The sequence below is a fragment of the Lucilia sericata genome, unplaced genomic scaffold, assembly GCF_015586225.1.
Source record: "Lucilia sericata isolate MDLA Ls3-8-SP2 unplaced genomic scaffold, ASM1558622v1 Contig000372F_arrow, whole genome shotgun sequence".
Classification (NCBI taxonomy): domain Eukaryota; kingdom Metazoa; phylum Arthropoda; class Insecta; order Diptera; family Calliphoridae; genus Lucilia; species Lucilia sericata.
Genome location: NW_023994391.1, coordinates 248,071 through 267,486, shown reverse-complemented (window position 1 = coordinate 267,486; position 19,416 = coordinate 248,071). Strand labels below are relative to the sequence as shown.

General features: G+C 34.5%; 4 protein-coding genes across 8 annotated transcripts in view; 1 reads left to right on the top strand and 3 right to left on the bottom strand.

The window, feature by feature from the left end:
* The window catches only part of LOC119604231 (epidermal growth factor receptor kinase substrate 8), a 266,733-nt gene that overhangs the window by 30,604 nt on the left and 216,713 nt on the right, over window positions 1–19,416 (top strand). The gene's annotated exons all lie outside the window — the stretch shown is intronic.
* Window positions 448–5,427, bottom strand: LOC119604234 (uncharacterized serine-rich protein C215.13-like). Its single transcript, XM_037956722.1, has 2 exons — window positions 5,341–5,427; window positions 448–2,926 (listed from the first exon to the last, which is right to left on the bottom strand). The coding sequence occupies exon 2, from the start codon at window positions 2,053–2,055 to the stop codon at window positions 448–450; it is 1,608 nt and encodes a 535-aa protein (XP_037812650.1). The 5' UTR covers window positions 2,056–2,926; window positions 5,341–5,427.
* LOC119604233 (cell wall protein RBR3-like) lies at window positions 2,064–4,469 on the bottom strand. The gene is made up of 3 exons (XM_037956721.1): window positions 2,957–4,469; window positions 2,319–2,780; window positions 2,064–2,080 (listed from the first exon to the last, which is right to left on the bottom strand). The coding sequence occupies exons 1-3, from the start codon at window positions 4,467–4,469 to the stop codon at window positions 2,064–2,066; spliced, it is 1,992 nt and encodes a 663-aa protein (XP_037812649.1).
* On the bottom strand, window positions 7,664–8,629 carry LOC119604230. The gene has a single exon (XM_037956713.1). The coding sequence runs from the start codon at window positions 8,627–8,629 to the stop codon at window positions 7,664–7,666; it is 966 nt and encodes a 321-aa protein (XP_037812641.1).

The following is a 19,416-nucleotide window of genomic DNA, read 5'->3' as shown; positions in this document are numbered from 1 at the left end:
TGCCAGCGGTCCAACCACCGTACAAGTAACTTGTCTTACCTAACTCGAAGCTCGGCGAAGACTGACTCACACTACTTAACTATGACTCCTTTTATATTAAATTTTCGCAGTCAAGTACATGGTTGCTTATAATGGTATCTTAGTATACATTGTTGTATTTTAAAGGTATACGATCTTAACTAAGTAGGATTCTTACACCTAGATGGCATTGCTTAACCATATAAACGTTAAATTTAAAAAATTCTATAAAGTAATTTAAATTTCTTTTACACCCAGGTGGCGTTGCATAAATAAGTAAATAGTCGTTAAATTATAAAACAAAGAAAAGTATTTTTAATTCGATTATTAAATATAAATAAAATAATAATAAAAAATAATTGTACGTTAAAAACGAGGCGACGACTTTTAACGTTACAGTTCCTCCCTTCCAGCAATTTAAAAGATTGTTTATTTATGCAGCTCTGCTTTTGCGTTACCACTCTTTGCTATGGTCACATTGTAGGTGTGGTGATCGACAGCGAATAAAAATTTTACACGTTGACCTTTTTTTCTGGTACTACAAATGTCTTCAATTTTGGCACGTAGTTCGCTAGGCATTTGTGATATATCGTCCCATCCTGGAATTGGTGTAGTTGTTGGCGACATCCTTTGGTTGGGGATATTATCACTAGTTTCTTCTGGCTGCTGCACATTTTCGTCTTCTATTTCCAAAATTTCTGTGGACGATGGCTTAGGCGTTGATGATACGGGTGATGATATCGATGTTGCTGATGACGGCGATGACGACGTTGATGACGATGAAGGTGATGACGACGATGATGATGTTGATGACGATGATTGATGCTGTCTTATAGATTGACTAGGGGCGCATGACGGAGCGAAATATAATAGGCTAGTCTGCGATTTTATTGAAGTATGAGACCCCACTGAAGATAATATTGACAGATTAAGTGGTGACAATATTGGAGTTGAAAACAATGATATCACGGGCGTAAGGCTTGGTGATTTCTCAGCCGAGCTTTGTGACAAACGTCTCATAGGTGCTGGAGTGGTGGTGACCAGTCTGGGGTTCGGTGAAACTTCTAGCCATGACAATTGGGATGAACTGGGCGAATCAAGATATTGATTTTCTTTATTTGCATTTGCATCAGCACCGATTTCTGGATATTGTTTGTCTTGGTCGACCCAGAATCGATAGATAATGGATCTTTGATAACCCATATGACCGCAAAAATTATGGCATCTTTCGTCTTTGACGTCAATGGTGAACCAGCCACTTCTTTTTCTTTGAGGTGATGATGTTGACGATTTTGGTGATGATGTTGATGTTGGTGATGGTTGCCGGAGACATAATGTATCGTCGAAGTGTCCAAATGAAGAACGAAAGATTTCTTCCATTTCATCAGGAGATGGCATTTCTACATCGTCTTCCGGTCGTGGCAATAATTCTTCTTCACTGCAATCATTACTATTGCATCTGTCGCACGGCGGAGAATATGCGTCGTTATTTGATTTTCCAGGTGTCATTGGAACTTCTGGTTCACCATAAAGCGGGCTGAACCATGGTTCTTGTTCCTCGTTACCCAGATTATCAATATGGTAATTTGGTGGCGCATACATAGGCGAGTTTACCACGTCGTTACCGGGAGTAGGTGGTATATTTTCTTCGACAGTTGGGTTTAAGCATTCATGATCTTCATTTTCTCCTTCGTCGGACGACAGGCATATAACTTCATCCTTGTTGTCCTTTCTCACAGGATCTTTACCCTTGTTGGGTGAGATATATTTGTTCTTTAGTGGCGTTTGGTTCTCCTTGCAAACATCTTCCGTCTTTTCCTGCAATTTCTCTTTTGTACGGACTGTTGCTTGGGGTTTTGCAGAGCTCATACGAAAATATGTTGCCGTTTTTCTGGGTTGGTTGCATGTCTTTCTCTTTTTGCTGGTTGTTGGCATCTCGTCATCAATAAATATGGTTCGACGAACCTTCGCTTTCTCTTCTTCCATACGTTTTCGGAACTTCTTGCTGGTGTCATCGAATTTCTTCTTACCGTCCATTTTTCTTTTTATTTCTGTCGGTCGTCTAAGGAATAGTTAAAAAGAATATAGAATTAGTAATAAGAAATACTAATTTATATAAGGTTTAATTTCATTTAAATGTGCTGTTCTAACTTCCTGATTTTCTATTCTCTGAATTTTTACTATTACAGGTGATAGAAAATGTTTCACGGAATACGGGCCTTCAAATTTGGGAGCCAGTTTTGCCGCAAAATTATCTGTAGCCTTCGATAGGGGGTGTTGTCGGAGCCAAACTAGTTCACCAACTTTCGGTTTCCATTGACGCCTTCTTAGATTATAATATCTTTTCTGGTTTTCGAATGATTTGCTCAAATTTCTCTTAACAATTTCGAATACATCTTTCATTTCATCTTTTCGTCTCGATGAACTCAAACTTTCTACTCCTGTACCAATGGTTACCTCATCGTACAATGTTTTTGGTAAACGTGGGTCTCTTCCTTGAGTTATAAATGCTGGTGAAAATCCTGTTGATTCAGATACACTGGTATTTACAGCCAGCATAATCTCGGGGAGTAACTCATCCCATCTATTGTGTTGATCACTTGAGAATTGCGCGATTATTGTCTTGATTGTTCGGTTAGCTCTTTCAGTAGGATTTTCCTGTGGAGTGTATGGTGCAGTAAGCTGCTGATTTATGCCTAATTCATTTAGAAAACGTTTAAAATTCCTTGAGGTAAATTGTGTTCCATTATCTGTTATTAAGACTTTAGGAATACCATATCGAGAAAGTATTCGTTCACGAAACGACTTTATTACTCCATCTGTAGTAGCTTTACGCATCGGCACCAACTCAGTCCACTTGGAAAATTTATCAAAGAAAACCAATAACATAGTATTTCCATGTTTTGACCTGGGCAAGGTTGACCTTTTTTTCTGGTACTACAAATGTCTTCAATTTTGGCACGTAGTTCGCTAGGCATTTGTGATATATCGTCCCATCCTGGAATTGGTGTAGTTGTTGGCGACATCCTTTGGTTGGGGATATTATCACTAGTTTCTTCTGGCTGCTGCACATTTTCGTCTTCTATTTCCAAAATTTCTGTGGACGATGGCTTAGGCGTTGATGATACGGGTGATGATATCGATGTTGCTGATGACGGCGATGACGATGAAGATGATGACGACGTTGATGACGATGAAGGTGATGACGACGATGATGATGTTGATGACGATGATTGATGCTGTCTTATAGATTGACTAGGGGCGCATGACGGAGCGAAATATAATAGGCTAGTCTGCGATTTTATTGAAGTATGAGACCCCACTGAAGATAATATTGACAGATTAAGTGGTGACAATATTGGAGTTGAAAACAATGATATCACGGGCGTAAGGCTTGGTGATTTCTCAGCCGAGCTTTGTGACAAACGTCTCATAGGTGCTGGAGTGGTGGTGACCAGTCTGGGGTTCGGTGAAACTTCTAGCCATGACAATTGGGATGAACTGGGCGAATCAAGATATTGATTTTCTTTATTTGCATTTGCATCAGCACCGATTTCTGGATATTGTTTGGCTTGGTCGACCCAGAATCGATAGATAATGGATCTTTGATAACCCATATGACCGCAAAAATTATGGCATCTTTCGTCTTTGACGTCAATGGTGAACCAGCCACTTCTTTTTCTTTGAGGTGATGATGTTGACGATTTTGGTGATGATGTTGATGTTGGTGATGGTTGCCGGAGACATAATGTATCGTCGAAGTGTCCAAATGAAGAACGAAAGATTTCTTCCATTTCATCAGGAGATGGCATTTCTACATCGTCTTCCGGTCGTGGCAATAATTCTTCTTCACTGCAATCATTACTATTGCATCTGTCGCACGGCGGAGAATATGCGTCGTTATTTGATTTTCCAGGTGTCATTGGAACTTCTGGTTCACCATAAAGCGGGCTGAACCATGGTTCTTGTTCCTCGTTACCCAGATTATCAATATGGTAATTTGGTGGCGCATACATAGGCGAGTTTACCACGTCGTTACCGGGAGTAGGTGGTATATTTTCTTCGACAGTTGGGTTTAAGCATTCATGATCTTCATTTTCTCCTTCGTCGGACGACAGGCATATAACTTCATCCTTGTTGTCCTTTCTCACAGGATCTTTACCCTTGTTGGGTGAGATATATTTGTTCTTTAGTGGCGTTTGGTTCTCCTTGCAAACATCTTCCGTCTTTTCCTGCAATTTCTCTTTTGTACGGACTGTTGCTTGGGGTTTTGCAGAGCTCATACGAAAATATGTTGCCGTTTTTCTGGGTTGGTTGCATGTCTTTCTCTTTTTGCTGGTTGTTGGCATCTCGTCATCAATAAATATGGTTCGACGAACCTTCGCTTTCTCTTCTTCCATACGTTTTCGGAACTTCTTGCTGGTGTCATCGAATTTCTTCTTACCGTCCATTTTTCTTTTTATTTCTGTCGGTCGTCTAAGGAATAGTTAAAAAGAATATAGAATTAGTAATAAGAAATACTAATTTATATAAGGTTTAATTTCATTTAAATGTGCTGTTCTAACTTCCTGATTTTCTATTCTCTGAATTTTTACTATTACAGGTGATAGAAAATGTTTCACGGAATACGGGCCTTCAAATTTGGGAGCCAGTTTTGCCGCAAAATTATCTGTAGCCTTCGATAGGGGGTGTTGTCGGAGCCAAACTAGTTCACCAACTTTCGGTTTCCATTGACGCCTTCTTAGATTATAATATCTTTTCTGGTTTTCGAATGATTTGCTCAAATTTCTCTTAACAATTTCGAATACATCTTTCATTTCATCTTTTCGTCTCGATGAACTCAAACTTTCTACTCCTGTACCAATGGTTACCTCATCGTACAATGTTTTTGGTAAACGTGGGTCTCTTCCTTGAGTTATAAATGCTGGTGAAAATCCTGTTGATTCAGATACACTGGTATTTACAGCCAGCATAATCTCGGGGAGTAACTCATCCCATCTATTGTGTTGATCACTTGAGAATTGCGCGATTATTGTCTTGATTGTTCGGTTAGCTCTTTCAGTAGGATTTTCCTGTGGAGTGTATGGTGCAGTAAGCTGCTGATTTATGCCTAATTCATTTAGAAAACGTTTAAAATTCCTTGAGGTAAATTGTGTTCCATTATCTGTTATTAAGACTTTAGGAATACCATATCGAGAAAGTATTCGTTCACGAAACGACTTTATTACTCCATCTGTAGTAGCTTTACGCATCGGCACCAACTCAGTCCACTTGGAAAATTTATCAAAGAAAACCAATAACATAGTATTTCCATGTTTTGACCTGGGCAAGGGACCTACAAAGTCAGCGCAAAGGGTAGCCCATGGTTCATCAGGCAATCTTGTTAACATTTCTCCAACTGGTTTCTGTTGACTTATCTTGTAACGTTGACAGGACATACATCGTCGAATATAACGATTTACATCTCTCGACATTCCCGGCCAATAGTAACGGTTAGCGATTCTATTTATTGTTTTACGTATTCCTAGGTGTCCAGCAGTGGCACTGTCATGATTTTCTTGAAGAACTCTATTCCTTAGATCTACAGCGACACATAATTTCCACGAAGTACCATCTCCATCTCTTAACTCTTGTGGGAAATGGCGGTATAGTTGATTTTCAACAATTGCGTAATCAGAGTATTTTATAGGGTTCTCTTTCACCTTCTTCTTCATTTTCTGAATCCACGCGCATTCGTTTGTTTTTAATGGTTCACAGTTAACTAAGTTTGCAACTTCTACTGGATTGCGTGATAGTGCGTCAGCGACGATGTTGTGTTTACCTTTTCTATATTTTACTGTAAAATTGTATTGTTGTAGTTCAAGTGCCCATCGGGCCAATCTGCCGGCAGGACTCTCTATAGAATTTAGCCACTTTAAAGCTAGATGATCGGTGATGACTACGAATTTATAACCTTCTACATAAGCTCGCATTTTCCGAATGCCCCATAAAATGGCCAAGCATTCCTTTTCAGTCGCTGAATAGTTCTTCTCCGCTCCGTTGAGATGACGACTAGCATAAGCTATTACTCTTTCACTACCTTCAATTTCTTGAGTTAAAACAGCTCCTAATCCATAGTTACTAGCATCCGTTTGTAATGTAAATGTTTTTGCAAAATCCGGACATGCTAATACCGGTGCTTTCGTAAGTTTGGTTTTTAATAATTCAAATGATTGTTGCTGATCAGCTTCCCATCTCCAGTGTTTACCTTTCTTTAATAGTTGTGTTAACGGTTGTGATATGGTTGCGAAATCTGGTACGAATCTACGATACCACGAGGCAATTCCTAAAAATCTTCTAACATCTTTAACATTCTTCGGGACTTGAATTTTTGCGATTGCGGATACCTTATCCGGATCAGTTTTTATACCTTCCTCACTCACAACATGTCCCAAATATTTTGTTTCACTTTTGAAGAATTTACATTTCTCTACATTAATTTTTAAATTTGCATTTCTCAGTCTATGAAAGACTTCTTTTAGGTTATTCATATGTTCTTCTAGAGTTTTTCCTACTACAATGATATCATCAAGGTATGCGAAAGCATGGGGTTCCATTTCGGGTCCGATTATACTATCTAATGCACGTTGGAAAGTTGCTGGCGCAGAATGAAGTCCAAATGGCATTACTCGCCACTGGTATAAACCACGGCCAGGAACAGCAAAAGCAGTGAACTTTTTACTATCCTCATCCATTGGTATCTGCCAATATCCATTTTTTAAATCTAGACTACTGATATATTTTGCTTCTCGAAGTCGGTTTAAAATACTGTCTATACGTGGAAGAGGGTATGCATCAGGAACTGACCTAGCATTTAATTGTCGAAAATCCATACATGTTCTCCAGGTTCCGTTTTTCTTCTTTACAAGGGTGATTGGAAAGCAATATGGGCTATGTGACGGTTCTATACATCCTTGTGAAATTAATTTGTTGATTTCAGCATCAATTATATTTTGCATAGCAGGGTTTCTGGGGGTGTAACGAATTTTAACAGGGCGATCATCCGTGACGATTATTTTATGAGTTGTAATTGTTGATAGACCATGCATATTTTGAAATTTGGACAGCTCATTTTCTAGAAATTTGTTGATGATATCTTGGGTTTCTTCCTTTAATATTATATTACTATCATGTTTACGTTCTTCATTGTCTTCTCGAGGTATCTCCTCATTGCTGATTTCATCCACACTCATACACTTTGCTTCTGCCTTAGTACAGTCTAGTGTTAAACCAGCCATGTGAATAGTTGTATTGAAAATACGCATAAAATCTAATCCCACAATAATGTTTTCGCTAGTTTCTGACATCACTAGAAAATTACAAGTTTTTGAAATATTTCCTAGTACCACATTAAATTCTACGGCTCGTGATAAGGATCTGGCAGAGCCATCTGCCAATATTACATCGATGTCTTCATTTAAATACGTTGGATTTTTGCTAAGCGTTTTCACAAAATCTTCTTGGATAAAATTTCTACTCGCTCCGGTATCAATAGTTGCTTTGACGATTTTTCCACATAATAGTATTGAGGCGGTTAAACGCGAATCTTCACTTTGTAAACTAGTATTATTATTTGAGGGTTGCGTTTTCGGAGGCTCGTCGTCCCTCAGTTCCGACGACCTCCATAAGCATTTCCCGAGCGGTTATTATAATTACTAGAGCAACTTGCTGCATAATGTCCAGGGTTACCGCAACGATAGCAATTATTTTCTGGGCCTATTGTGGTACTGGCTAAAGCACGTGGGTTTTCTACGCGAGTTTGTGAATGTGTTGATGGAATGCTTTCTAAATCTTCAGCTAATGTTATTAATTCAGCTAAGGATGAGAAATCTTTTCGTTTAATATACCACTGATAGTCTGGAAGAGCATTTTGAAATATTCGCTGCAACTTTTGTTCTTCTGATAAGTTAGAATGGCGCATTAAATTTTGAATTGATAAAACATAATTTTTAAAAACTTCTCTTGGACGTTGAATTCTTTTACGGATTTCATCTTCTAATTTCTCAAAATATCTCGAAGGTAGAAAAAATGATAAAAAATCGGATTTAAATGATCTCCATACTTGCCAGTGTCCATTGTTATTTCTAAACCAGATAAGTGCTCTATCACGTAAAAATTCAGGCATAATTCGTGGAAATTGATTTAAAGGTACGTTATAAATTTCGGCTAATTCTTCTATTCGTTCGATGAATGCTAAAGGCTCCCGTCCTCCATCATACGAAAGTCCCCATTTTCTTACATATTCAATTAAATTTGTTTTGATGTTATCTGTGTCACAAGCTGGAACCGACACTGCTACTGATGGTTGACTAACCGGATGATTTAATTCTATTTTAACAGGTGAAGGGGTGGTACCGTTTCTCGAACCAGGTAACGCTAATGAATTTTGCTCATGTGTTAATTGTATCTCTAATAATCGTTTAGTTTTATCTTCGTCGTGTTCGGCGCTAATAAATTTCGCTAATCTCTTTCTGAGTTCTTCGACCGTTCCGACGGTATCTAATTTAAATTCATTTAAATAAGACGATAGTTCGTCACGTTTTAAAGTATATGCCCAACTTGATTTCAACATATTATATTATTTTTTTTTTCACCGTAATTCTTTTATTTTTCTTATAAAACATAAAACAAGGATAAAACACGATTCCACGCACAATTAAAGTTTTTAATTCAGTTAGTTCTATTTGTTTTTAATTCTTGTTTCCTTTCGCGATCATTATTTTATAATAATATTTTTCTTTTAACACAGTTCTCTTATTATGTTCTTTTTGTTCAATCATTCACAGTTTTGATACAGTCTACTTTTGTTTTTTTGTAAACTCCCTTTTTTTTTTTAACACCACTTTCTTAATCTCTCGGTCCCTGCTCGGGCGCCATTGTAACGATGTCTCTGGCTGGGGTATACTTGCCGGTGCCAGTGGTTCATTACAAAAATTTATATTTTTGTAGACCGAGAGAAATAAGAACAACACGTATTTTTCACAACGTTATAAAGTTTATTTCTCACTTAAACCTCAACCTTGCTTCATGGAGTTCTCACAAGCAGATACACTCTTGCGGTCCAACCACGAGAGTATCACTAGCGGAGAAACTCCCCCACGTCAGATAAGTGTGTTGTTGGGAATTCCAAACTCCGCAACAACCACACTTCATCTAATAAAGAGTATTCTTAAGCAAAGGTTCGTAGCGGTCCAACCACCAGAATCATTGCTTCCCAATAGCTCATTTAATAAGATAAATTATTTGCCAGCGGTCCAACCACCGTACAAGTAACTTGTCTTACCTAACTCGAAGCTCGGCGAAGACTGACTCACACTACTTAACTATGACTCCTTTTATATTAAATTTTCGCAGTCAAGTACATGGTTGCTTATAATGGTATCTTAGTATACATTGTTGTATTTTAAAGGTATACGATCTTAACTAAGTAGGATTCTTACACCTAGATGGCATTGCTTAACCATATAAACGTTAAATTTAAAAAATTCTATAAAGTAATTTAAATTTCTTTTACACCCAGGTGGCGTTGCATAAATAAGTAAATAGTCGTTAAATTATAAAACAAAGAAAAGTATTTTTAATTCGATTATTAAATATAAATAAAATAATAATAAAAAATAATTGTACGTTAAAAACGAGGCGACGACTTTTAACGTTACACAGTATATTTGAATTTCCTTAAAATGTTTAATATGTTTAAATATCGCTAACGCATATTTTAGGGCGCTATAGAAATCCAAAAGAGAATGGTGTTGGTTATGTTCAATGTTCTTGGGGTTTTCTCTTAAAAAAGTCGAGAAAACTTATTTCTACAAATATTTGATCAATTAAAAAAGCATTAATATAAAAGTAGCTGGTGGAGGGTATTTAAGATTCGGCTCTTTTACAATTCTTGGCTTGAATATTTTTATCGAGTAAAAATTTAATCAATTTGTTTTAAATATAATGACAATGAAACGAAATTTATTTTGGATTTTCGTTTGATTACTTTTTATATTTTTGAGAATATTTTTATACCCTCCACCACCATCAGTGATGATAGAGGGTATATATAAGTTTGTCATTCCGTGTGTAACACCAAGAAATATTCATCTTAGTCCCGGGTTCTTATCAAATTCTGAGTTGATTTAGCTATGTCCGTCTGCCTGTCTGTGCAAAACACGTTCACGTAAAAACGATGCTAAATAAATTAATGATATTCGGCCAAAAGATTCACTAATGTCCTAGGCAGTTTGGTATTGAAAATAAGCTAAATCGGTTTACATCGAAGAGAGTTATGAATCAAAATTTAAAAAAACAAGTAAGAAGTCTATATTCGCCTTTGCCGAATCTTATATACCCTTCACCATAATGTGTTTAAAAAATATTAATTTTATAAAATATCAATTTATTTCATCATCCCGACCCTGTCATAACTTAAGCAAAACAAGAGAAACAACAACAATGCTAAACGAAATAAAAAACAGAAAAAACAAAATACACAACGTAATGAAACCACAGCCATCCAAACATTAGAAACAATATACACAAAAAAAACAAAAACAAAATACACAAGGCGATGAAGCCACAGTCATCCAAACATATGAAACGAAATACATACACAAAAAAACAAAAACAAAACACACATCGCAATGAAACCAACCTTTAATACAATAAGCAGTGTTGTTGTTGCTTTTTTGATGAAATTTTCAGAGGTTGTCTCGGATTTTTGCTCATATCTCCGTTATTTATGGATCGATTTTGCTGATTTTCAATAGGAAACTTCTCGAAAGTATGTCCAACAGAATTATTGAAGATTTGGATCCCGAAGATATCTAGGGTCTTCAGAAAATTGATTTCAACAAACACACAGACAGACAGACAGACGGACATAGCTTAATCGACTCCGCTATCTATAAGGACTCGGAATATATATACTTTATAGTTTCGGAAAATTATATTATATTTGCTGTAAAAATCAGCAAAAAATTGTTTCTATATGAAAGCTTGATTCCTGGGCGGAATCCGTCCACAATTTCATATACCTCCCATACAAATGTACATGTTCCCGGAAAATGTATTAATTGTTAATAACGAATAATGCACATAACTCATTACCAAATAATAATATCTATACAAAATTTGGCACAAATATTACTTTTGTATACAAAAATGTAATTTTAAAATTGTTTCACTATCGGTCCATATTTGGTCATAGCTCCCGTAGGAAGGTAGGTAGGTTGATAGGAGGATGTATACTACATCAAATCCGAAGGAATACACCTAGGCCACTATCGGGCCTGTTGTGCGCTCCTTATCATGAAAAAAAAAGAAACTGAATGAATTATTTTCAGTGTTCATAAACTCAGTTTCCTGAACGTAATTCCTAAGAATCTTCCAATCAGTGTTAGTCAGGAATGTTGTTTCCGGAATAACGTCACTTCCAAGATACTCGGATCTAACTTCGACGAATGCCTGGCAGTGGCAAAGAAAGTGCTCCAGAGTTTCACTGTCCTCTCCACATGCTCTACATTCGTCTGAATCCGCACGTCCAATTTTGTATAGATGTGCTCGTAATCCTGTGTGTCCACTCAGAATACGTACCATCATACTAACTTCAGACTTAATAATTTTGAGGAGATTTTTCGTCTTGCTCTCATCAGGGTCACCCCATAGGATCTTCGTGGTTCTACCCACTGTTTCATTATTCCAAGAGGCCTTATGGGACTCTCTCACCCATATTTTTAGTTCAGCTTTTGTTGCGTCGAATGGTTTTGCGTTTGTCATGTTAACTGCCTCCACCTCCCTACCCTTTAAAGCTATTACATTCGCCCTTTCGTTACCGACTACTCCCGAGTGGGCTGGCACCCATATGATGTGAACCTTACCCCTGGGAGAGTATTCAGTTAAGGCTTTCTTAGAATCCAATACGGTCTTAGATTTAGTTCTATCGCCTGATATCGCCCTAATTGCCTTCTGGCTATCGGTAAATATATTAAGTGCTGTGGGCGCCATATTTATTCTAATCCAATTTACACATTCCGTTATTGTTCGTACTTCTGCCTGGAAGCTTGTGTTATGATTTGGTAAACGGTGGTATATTTCTGTTTCTGGGACTTCAATATAGAACCCCATTCCCACTTTGTCCCCCAATTTAGAGCCATCCGTGTAACAACGGATTCCTACTGGTATTTGCTCTAATGTTCCGCTTGAAACTTTGAAACGCTTGAAATCAGCGTTTCAAAGTTTCCGACATATTCTGTGTCTAGTATACGATCAGGCACGTCCGATGATTGTGTATAACCTTCCAATGTGTCCAGTATACATTGATGATGTGTCCTGTAATCGCTTTTGGCTAGTTCGCCTAAAATAAAGAGCCGTTCGGCTGTAAGCGCCGCCTCATATCTTAAATATATTTCAATGGGTGGAATATCTAGCAACGTTTCCAGAGCCTTGGTTGAAGTAGTACACATGGCACCATTTATACCTAAGAAGCATGTACGCTGAACTCCCTGTAGTAGTTTGATATTGCACTTTTTGTCTAAAGCAGTCCACCAGATTATTGAAGAATAAGAATTGGTCTAATTACACTTTTATAAAGCCAACTTGTGTTAGCCTATCCTCTATGTGGTGTCTCCATTTTAATTTCCGGTCGAGGAATAAGTACTTAACTTTGTCTGTCACTGGTATCTTCTTGCCCAGGAAGCAAGGTTCAGTATACGTAGAAATTTTTGTCTTTCTTGTGAAAAGACAGATTTCCGTTTTTGACGGGTTAACATTGAGGCCTCTCGGTTGAGCCCAGTTCAAGGCAGTATTCAGAGCCTCCTCAGCTCTTCTACACAAGTAATCTAGCTCCTTTCCCTTTAAAAGTATTACGACATCGTCTGCATAGCAGACAGGTCTAAGTCATTTCTCGGTTAGGGTCCTTAGGAAGCTATTAATCGTGGTAACCCAGAGTAAAGGTTACAAAATGCCACCCTTTGGAATACCGCGAAATACCTTTTTCCTGCATACCTTTTTCCTGATAGTTATATCGTACATCTCGCAGCTTATCCATCTGTTCCTTAGCATGTGGTTGTTCCAGTTACGGAGCACCCGGTCAACATAAAACGTCAAACGTCATAAAGGTCAAAGATAAAATTATATTAGTTGATGACAAGAATGTCATCTATAATGTTAAGAAGTGTGCTGCCTTATATAACAACAATATTAGTTTTTTTCTTAAATTTGTTTTAACGACATTATTTTCTTGAATATTTCTGTTTTATTAATGTTTGGCATAGTTTTGTTGCCGTTGCTTATTATACCCTCCACCACCATCAGTGGTGATAGAGGGTATATATAATTTTGACATTCCGTGTGTAACACCAAGAAATATTCATCTGAGACCCAACAAACTATATATATTCTGGGTCCTTATGAAATTCTGAGTCAGTGAGAACAGACTATGTCCGTCCGTCTGTCTAAAACACGCTCACGTAAAAACGAAGTGAAATAAATTATTGAAATTTGGCCAGAATATTCCCTATTGTCCTAGGCAGTTTGGTATTGAAAATGAGCAAAATCGGTTCTCATTGGGAAAAGTTATGAATTAGAATTTAAAACAAATCCGAAAAAATAAGCATTTTTTACACATTCTGATGTAATTTTCACTAAAACTATGCAATATAATTCCATGAAAATCATCATACATTTGTTTTTACACGAGAGCTTTATTCCTGTTGAAAATTGCCGGAATTGGTTCACAATTTTTTATACCTCCCATACCCCATTGTTAATAACTTCCCTCAGAATGTTGATATCTTAACGAAATTTTACAAATTAAAATTCTATGTCAATAGAATTCATATAGAGAAAAAATTTTCTAGATCGGTCCATAACAACTGATACAAAATTTTGCACAAATATAAGTTTTGTATACAAAAATTATATTTTAAGATTTTTCTCACGATCGGTTCATAATATGTGTGCGATCGGTCCCATACAAGGTTCCCTTCCGAAAATCACTTAAACACACATTACTTATTACTAAATATAGATAAAAAAATTTACTGAAATACAGCTTTTATATACAGAAATGTTACTTAAAGATTTTTTACGATCGGTCCATAATTGGTCATATCTGCCATACTAGGTCCTGCCTCGAAAATTTGAATTTCCTTAAATCTTTCACGCAAATGATTAAATATCGCTAAAGAATATCTTAGGGCGCTTTAAAAATATAAAAGAAAATGGCGTTTGTAATGTTCAATAAATCTTGCAATTGTAACAGATTTATGCTGTTTAAATCTTGGGGTTTTCTTTCTAAGACATGAGAAAACTTATTTCTACAAATATTAGATCAATTAAAAAAGTATTAATATAAAAGTAGCTGGTGGATGGTATTTAAGATTCGGTTCAGCCGAATATAGCACTCTAACTGGTTGTTTTTAAATAAGGATAATAAATTCAAATACACATTTGAGTCAAGTATATCTCAAAAAAAGGTATCTTCGATTTTTATTTTTTTTTGTTCGAAATTTTTAATTCTTTTTGTTCATCAAAGATAAAAATTTTAAACTGGCGATACCCATGGTCCTATTCAGATTTTTGTATTTGTTGTCGCTGACATTATAACCTAATTTTAGTATAAAAATTATAAAAATTAAAAAATAAATTTTTAAGATATCTTTGGTCAAGAATTGTTTTTGAATTTGTTATCCTATAACAACAGCATTTATTGGACTTAAACGAAGCCATATACACATGATACTAGTGGTCTTACAAAGTAAAACTGTGTTTTTAGTTTTTCATTTTCTGATCTTTTCTCTTTTTTAAAGTACTTGAAATTTTAAGGATATAAAAATGTATTAAAATATTTCTATCAAATAGTTTTCGTCAATATGGGCATTAAATAGGGTGATCAATTATACTTTTGCTGCTTAAAATACAAATAAAATATGTAAAATAATTAGGAAAATACAAAAAAAAAATAAACAAAAGCTTCTTTTTAAAAATATACTCTAGTCCCTAAACTCCAACATTCTTCAAATTTTGTCGGACAGTATTATTATTTACTTAAAAATTTGATGTAAGTATCCCCTATGTATTGAAATAGCAAATAAAAGTATTCGAAACCGTTTTTTTAAGTAAAAAAAAAAACGGGTTATTCGATATTCGAAATCAACATTTAGAAAAAACCGACAGTAGTAAAACAGAAAAAATCCGAGTCGATCACCCTAGTATCAAATGAAATAGGATAATCTATGTAAAACAAAACTATATTTTGTTTTTACTTTTCAGGACAAAAAAGTGTAAATAATGTCTTTTAAAAATTCATCCTTTATATCCTTGAGAATTTTCAATATATTTTTCTCCAAAAAATATATATTGAAACCTTATGCATTCTTTACCACATACTTAAATATTGTTCCTATAGCATTATTACTTCAGTCGCTAAAAATATATATTATTACTCTAATATTAAAAAAATTTCTTTATAAATAAGGAAATCCGTGTTAGTAAAATACTGAACATTACTTTTAGTTAATGATATAAACATTTAATTAAATATTTTTATACTTATATCAATATGGGCATCAAATTAAAGAGGAGGATCTCTGGAAATTAAAAAATATATTGTTTTTATTTTGAAAGTTGAAAGATTATAAATTATGTCCTTTAAAATATTATTCCTTCAAATTTCTAATAATTTTCCAATACATATTTTATATTGCTTTTATTTTTGTTTATCAGGACAAAAATATAATCCTATCCTAGCATTATTACTTCCTATCCATAGCATTATTACTTCAGTCGCTAAAAATATATATTATTACTCTAATATTAAAAAAATGTCTTTATAAATAAGGAAATCCGTGTTAGTAAAATACTGAACATTACTTTTAGTTAATGATATAAACATTTAATTAAATAATAATTTTCCAATACATATTTTATATTGCTTTTATTTTTGTTTATCAGGACAAAAATATAATCCTATCCTATATATACATATATATAAAACAGACTGTTTGTTTGTGTGTTTGTTTGTTACGCTTTCACGACAAAACTACATGAAATTTTGACCGCTAATAGGTCTATTCCCAAGAGCAACAATTGGCTATATAAGATCTTGATCGGATGCCACGCCCCTTTTTTATTATTACACCAATTTTGCAATCATAATATGCAAAAACTACTAAACCGATTAACCTGAAATTTTGCATACCGATAGTTATAAGCTTTGAAAAAACTATAGGCTATATATAAGAACTTGATCCGATGCCACGCCCCTTTCTACGCCGACTTTTTATAAAACTATCCTTACCTATATCTTATCCTATAACTATATGAAAGATAAAGTTTGTTACGCTTGTTAGAGAATATGTAATACACCAAATCCGAATAAATACACCTATAGCAGAAATACACCTATAATGAAATGGAATGACCTTTTTCCGTCCACCTTTTTTTACATTTATAATGCTAAAAAACATGATATATAATTCTCATAGTATATGAGAATTATTATTTAGTTAAATTTTTAATCAAAAATTTATGTTTATATGAAAACTCTAAAATGTTTGTAGATCCTTAACTAACTTTACGATTAGGTAAAGTAAAAATCTGTATTCAATTTAATTTATTATCAAAAATCGATTTTCATCTAAAGCGTTTTCCACCGGAAAACTGTTTTTATTTAAAAACCTGTAATCTGCTGTATATTCTCAGAAAATAACTATTTTAAAACAGAATCTTTATTAGATCTTAAATTAATGTCTACGATGACACATTTGTATGCAGAATAAAAACTACTGAACAAAAACCGCTTCTAAAATAGGGAAAATAATATATTCATATTACATTTTCACTTAAATTCGAATTTTAAATCGACTGTGGTTCCTTCCTTTAACACCTAAATCTTTCTAGAAAATCATTCATATCTCTCCTTAAAATTTCTATTTATATAACTCTTTAAAAAATTACTTTAAATAACTTTCAATTTGAGAAAACAATAAAGATCCGTAATCACTCATATTTTCTATACAAATCGAGTTTTATATCAAAAATAAAAAATTTAAATTTATTGTTAATCGAGATAACAATAAAAATCTATGATCAGGTAAATATGCCATCAAAAAATTATCTTGATATAGATTCGGTTTCCATTTTTCAAATGCAGCTCAAATCTGAAAAACCACGAAGATATGTATTTGACCACTCATTAGAGTGTCCCGAAAGACAGCACTTTTGCAAATCTTATATAGGTAGACCTCTCAAACGATAAAAAATTTGGATAAATTGATCTTTCGATATCTTTTTATACTTTTAGAAAATTATGAACCAAAAATTCCGAACAACTATTTCTGTATGTAGCGCCGTATTTATTCTAAGCTTTTCAAATTAAATAATAATTTTGAATAACTCCAGCACACATTTCAATAGTCAAAATTTCCTAATTAAAGCTCATTTTCAATTTGTAAATTTTTAAGGGACATTTTTGTCCAGTAACTGACTTTAAGTATTAAACAAAATGCAGAAAAATATAATAACTATTTTATTGTTATAAGCTAAATTTTGACATCTATTAAAAAAGTATTGTCATTACAGACAGAATAATATTCTCTTTATTTTAGAAGAAACCCAGGCAACGCCGGGTACGCGCAGCTAGTATATATATATTTAGTAATTTGTGTGTGCAAAATTCGTTCAAAAACCTTCGATAGATATGATAATATAGCTATAGGACGATATTCATTGGTAGACTTTGGTACTGGTATTACTTTAGCGTATTTCCAACAACTTGGATAAATGCTCCTGGTGATAATTGTATTAAATATGTGAGTAATATGGCTTAGCAGAAATGGAAGGATGAGCCTAAGAAATATAGGGTGGATGTTATTTGACGACAACAACGATATTCATCATAAAGTTCTTGATGTGTCGACAAGTACGAAGCGGAACGGTATTTTCAAATATTCTATTTATGTAAGTTTTCGTTCAGGAAATCAATCTGGTCATCTGGTGAGGTCATGTAGTATAAATCATTCCAGTTCGTAGTAGGAACGAGATCACGTAATGTATAAAGATCAGTGTTACGAAAATCACGATATGTATGGGAATTACAGTTTTGTCGTAATCCAAGTCATAACACAAAAATATAAGATCATGTTTCGAAAAGCAGGATACACTAATTTGATCAAAGAACATTTTCCATATTAGTAACGATGAAGATATCAAGTACACTGGCGTTAGTGGTAGTAAAATGTGTAGGATTTTGGTTGTTAACTATATATAAGCCTATGCTCATTAATGAGTTTTTCAAAACAAAATTCACCAATGTATTCAAATTAAAATCACTGGCGATTATAACATCGGCATATTGTATGATTCCAGAAGTTCTAGAAAATCACCGTAACAAATGCTCTTATTTGGTCGATATACACAGCCTAGGAGGAGAGTTTTATTGCAGTTAGTAATTTCATTAGTTTATATGTGAGATGTTTTTAATGTATATTGCGACACCGTCACCGTATAATAATCTGTCACTTCTTATTAATCTAAAGCCATCGACAGCGAAGAGACTATCTGGAAGTATTACATTAAACCATGTTTCGGATATACAGATAACATCAACTTTCGAGTCCTCAAACATGTATTTAAATTCATCCATTTCGCTAACTAGGCTTTGAATGTTTAAGTGGCATATATTAAGTCCATTTCGTTGTTTCGTTAGTATTCTAATCAAGTTTCTAGTGCAGTCATTGGAACTAAACCCTTCATTATCCGTTAACCCTTTCACACACAAAACTATACCGCTGACTTTTATGGATATCTCTTCGCCACACACTTTATTTTGACGTATATTGATCATTTTTGATGAAAAATGGAAAAAGTATTTTCGAAGGTTATCTCAGGATATTATCCTTTTTAGCATGTAGGGACACCAAATTCTAAAGAACACCTTGATTTTCTTTGAAAATAACAATTAATGTAGCTGTGAACTCAAAGTTACGCTCTAAATCGAGAAATATTAAAAAAAAATCTTGGGACACCGGTGTCCCGTATTCGTGAAAGAGTTAATGACATCAGAATATGTTAAAAGGCAATGCATATTAATTAGTCGAGTATATAAATAGGTTTTCGAGATAGAGTTTATATAAAAACATATAACATTAATAGTAAAAAACAAGTCAGAGTGCTATATTCCGCTTTGCCGAATCTTAAATACTCTCCACCTTAAACTGGTTTCATAAATTATCCAATTTTCCTTATTAATTTAGACTTACTGTCATTACGCCTTACAATATGCAATTTAAAAAAAACTACCACTTAACAGACTGTTACAGAACGTACTAAATTTAACCTATGTTCTGTATTTAAAATAATTTCTATGTG

What these genes read in the sequence shown, in the direction of transcription:
- LOC119604234 (XM_037956722.1), bottom strand. Translation starts at nt 2,055, where the DNA reads ATGGACGGTAAGAAGAAATTCGATGACACCAGCAAGAAGTTCCGAAAA.
- LOC119604233 (XM_037956721.1), bottom strand. Translation starts at nt 4,469, where the DNA reads ATGGACGGTAAGAAGAAATTCGATGACACCAGCAAGAAGTTCCGAAAA. An exon ending in CAAAATTGAAGACATTTGTA is followed by an intron (nt 2,781 to 2,956) that starts GTACCAGAAAAA and finishes GTATTCCTAAAG; the next exon opens with TCTTAATAACAGATAATGGA.
- LOC119604230 (XM_037956713.1), bottom strand. Translation starts at nt 8,629, where the DNA reads ATGTTGAAATCAAGTTGGGCATATACTTTAAAACGTGACGAACTATCG.